Here is a 3,482-nt window from a genome sequence, read left to right on the forward strand (position 1 = left end):
TCGACTAGTGCCTAGAAATAAGTCTCATCTTTTCCCATCTTTGCCTCTCTGCATCCAAAAGACAGCTCCCAAATAATTTGTTTGGAAAGCTGCAAAACAGTATCGCGTTTTTGTGTTTTTATATTTCTGTAAGCGCTTGTCAGTGTTTGGGTTTCTTATTTTTTTAACACCGCTCCGGTCGTCTCCTGGCCGGCCACACGACAGAGAGGAGAGGGAAACGAAAGAAAGAAGGGGGAAAAAAATGGCCGAAGAAGCGGGAGCACGTGTGCAGAAAGCGGTCGAATCTGTCGTGCAAGATCTCGACAAGTCATGTTTGAGGAAAATGCAGGTATGCGACGGGATCTACAAATCATTGGAATTCGTGGACTATTTACGCTTCCGAGGATTATCTTATTGTTGTGTCACTCGCATGTTTAGTGCAAAAGAAACTGGTCTGCTGTAAACACTAGAATTAGCCGAGGCATGCCACAAATATGGACTGTAATTGCATCAGATGGTGTTCTGTACCCACCGTGTATTTCTTGAACCCAAAGAAAAAGGCCGGATACAGAAATGAATCAGTGTTGCTTATTAATGAATCACATGCATGTCACATTGCCTTACCTTCGCGTACCTCCCGTGTTGCATTCGGTTTTCACGTATCACCATCAGATTCAAATTCGAAAAAGTCAATCAATTTCTCTTGTCTTTCGTCCTGCTATCCTGCAAGCATACTCGACGAGAATGCGCGTGTGAGAGCGCACCTTCTCGTATATTTCAGTGTATCGAGATCAAGTAAAAAACGTGTTAAATGAAATCACAACAAGTTTATTTTGGTGATGACTAGGGTGTTTCATCGCCAGAAGCGTTTGAAAGTTCAGTGAATTCCGGTGCGGTGAACGCTGTGTCTAGAGGCCCGTCGGACGGACCCGATTTTTTATGCAGTGGGGTCCGTCGGACGGTCCCGTGATACGAGGAACGCGGCAGGGCATGAAGCGGGCACCGTCCAGAAATGTGCGCAGGGAGGCGGAGGATGAGCCGCACGAAGCTAACTTAAACTAATCCGGCTATAGACTCAAAACTAACCGAACCCAACCAAAGCTGTGTGAAGCTAACTTGTACAAATAAACAATCAGGTCGTCCGACGGACCTTTCCTTGTCTCTAGAGGTCCGTTGGACGGACCTGATTATTTATGCAGCTGGGTCCGTCGGATGGTCCGTATTATCAGAAACTAGACACCTAAACTAATCAACCTAACCCAGAGCTCCACGAAGCTAACTTGCACTAACCTAACCTAACCTAAACTACTTGACCTAACACGACATGATGTTGAACGTGGATTGCGTCCGACAGACTCTGATGTATAGACAATCGGGTCCGTCCGACGGACCTCTAGACACTTCGTTTGGCGTTAGTGGATGAACGGGTCAGCTTAGCTATCAATGCAGATATTGGGAGAGATGTTTTATTAACATCATGTTATGATGGTATCATTTTCTTGGGCTTGAGGTGGTGGTAGGGACAGGAACACAAAACACAAGTAGACAGGACTAGACCTGTCAACTTGTGTTTTGTGTTCCTGTCCCTACCACCACCTCATGCTCAAGGATATGATACCATCAAAATTGTTGCATGAGCTTGCTTGCAGTTTAATGCTTTGTTCAAAGAAAATGTGTTCCTATTGTTGCTGTTGTTCTCTTCACAAAGGTCATTCAGTGGGCAGAACGCATGAATGGAATGGATGCTTTTACATGTCCTCAAGCTCAAGGTTTTCCCTATGAATCTACAGGCACTATGAATCTACACCAGCTAGCTGTCATCCTTTCAGTTATCTCAGCTTTATAACATTTACGATATGTACATAACACTCCTGCAATGAAGGTTAGTTTGACTGAGAAGAAGCATGCCGCAAATGTCTCACACCTGATTGAACTACACAGAAAATCTCACTGAAGCATGCAATACTGCAGGCTAATACATGTCTTTTTTTTTACCTCATTAAGTGATAACCCAGTTGATTTGATCCTCTTTAATCGTCTATTATATCATATTTGTTATTAGGCATTATTACTTGTTGTATAGTAGTTGTCAGTAAGTCAGTTCAGTTTCGCGTGTAATGTCAGAACAAAATATTCTGTCCTTTCTGTTTGTACAGGGAGACATGCACAGGTGTGCAGCAAAATGCTGCGATGATGCCCATTCAAGTCTAGAAGATGTCCATAGGTGCATTGAAACGTGCTCGGAGCAGTTGAACAAGGCTCAAAATAAGATACAAGGGGATCTAGGGCATTTTCAAGTAAGTTAACTACTATTCTTCCGATACATAATTAGGAACGCGAGAAGGCATGGACACAGACACAGCATTCAACTTCAGCTTAGTTATGTATCATTTTAATTGACAAACTCTCCTCATCCTGTTGTTACTAGTATTCTTCTGGAATGAAAGGCATACAGAACAAACTTTTGGGATATGACTTTAACAAATTGGTTGCTTCAGGTACATTGCAATTACATTACATTGATAGTGGTGAGATTATGATGCTGTACTGCTTTACTCTGCAAAAATTGAGTTTGGGGAATGGCCTGGAAATGTTTCGACTGCTAACTTTAACTCATTGAAATTTCATCATGTATTCCATTAAAAAGATGCATACCATTGAACATGATAAGCGAGACAAAATCCATGCTCTCCAGAAACCGATCTGTAATCGATTAACTGGTAGGCTGGAAAGGTGATAAACATAGATATTTTTATGTGCATATATTGCTACATCTAAGCAGAAAGTTAGGGTTAACATTGATTTCTCTTTTCAAGGATCGCCTGCAGAGGTGCGTCATGCAGTGTCAGGACAGTATACGAGACAAGGTGGGACCAAACACCACAGATGCTCAGACACATGAGTACAAGAATGAATTTGACGGTTGCGTCGTGAAATGTGCAGATTCACATATTGATCTTCTGCCTCACATGTTGAAAAGAATGAAGCATGCTATTCAATGAGGAAGTGCTCTATGTACGGTGTATTTTTAGGTGCAGCTACAGTGAACTTAACTAGAGGAATATAAAAATTTGGTCTTTTATGCCTTCCTGTTGTTCCAGTTTGTTTTCTTGCCCATACTTAGGATCTGATCATTTAAGAAAGAACTACAGCCATGTTTCGGTTATCCAGACAGCTCCGTTCCCGGCCTTTACCGTCCGGATAAGCGAATCAAGCGAAAATCCAGGGGAGTGCAAACCTTTTCGAGAGCCCTTTATTTTTCCAACCGAGAGACAAATAAAGTAAGTCACCCCAAAGCACCAGTTACCTCAAAAAGTGGTCATATAAAGTGGTCATCACACTGCTGCTCGAAGAAAAGCAACACCTTAGAACGGTGGTCCCGCACACATACTTTCGAAACAAGCTCCAGCACGTCAATACGCAGAACTTCTTTGGTCCATGATGCTGTGAGGCTTGGTCTGCTTTCGCAAGGCTTCGATGTATGGCGCTCGCGTATGGATTTC

General features: G+C 42.8%; 1 protein-coding gene across 2 annotated transcripts; it reads left to right on the top strand.

Moving 5' to 3' along the window:
• The first annotated feature begins 212 nt into the window (after positions 1-212).
• LOC135397304 (protein FAM136A-like) lies at positions 213-3,061 on the top strand. 2 transcript variants are annotated; one of them, XM_064628788.1, is made up of 3 exons: positions 213-328; positions 2,136-2,276; positions 2,796-3,061. In XM_064628788.1, exons 1-3 carry the CDS (start codon positions 242-244, stop codon positions 2,979-2,981), a joined length of 414 nt encoding a protein of 137 aa, XP_064484858.1. In that variant the 5' UTR covers positions 213-241; the 3' UTR covers positions 2,982-3,061. The 2 variants fall into 2 exon arrangements, with proteins under 2 accessions (XP_064484858.1, XP_064484868.1); XM_064628798.1 differs by lacking the exon at positions 213-328 and adding an exon at positions 1,773-1,861.
• Positions 3,062-3,482: the final 421 nt, after the last annotated feature.

This window comes from Ornithodoros turicata, chromosome 1, assembly GCF_037126465.1.
Source record: "Ornithodoros turicata isolate Travis chromosome 1, ASM3712646v1, whole genome shotgun sequence".
Taxonomy (NCBI): domain Eukaryota; kingdom Metazoa; phylum Arthropoda; class Arachnida; order Ixodida; family Argasidae; genus Ornithodoros; species Ornithodoros turicata.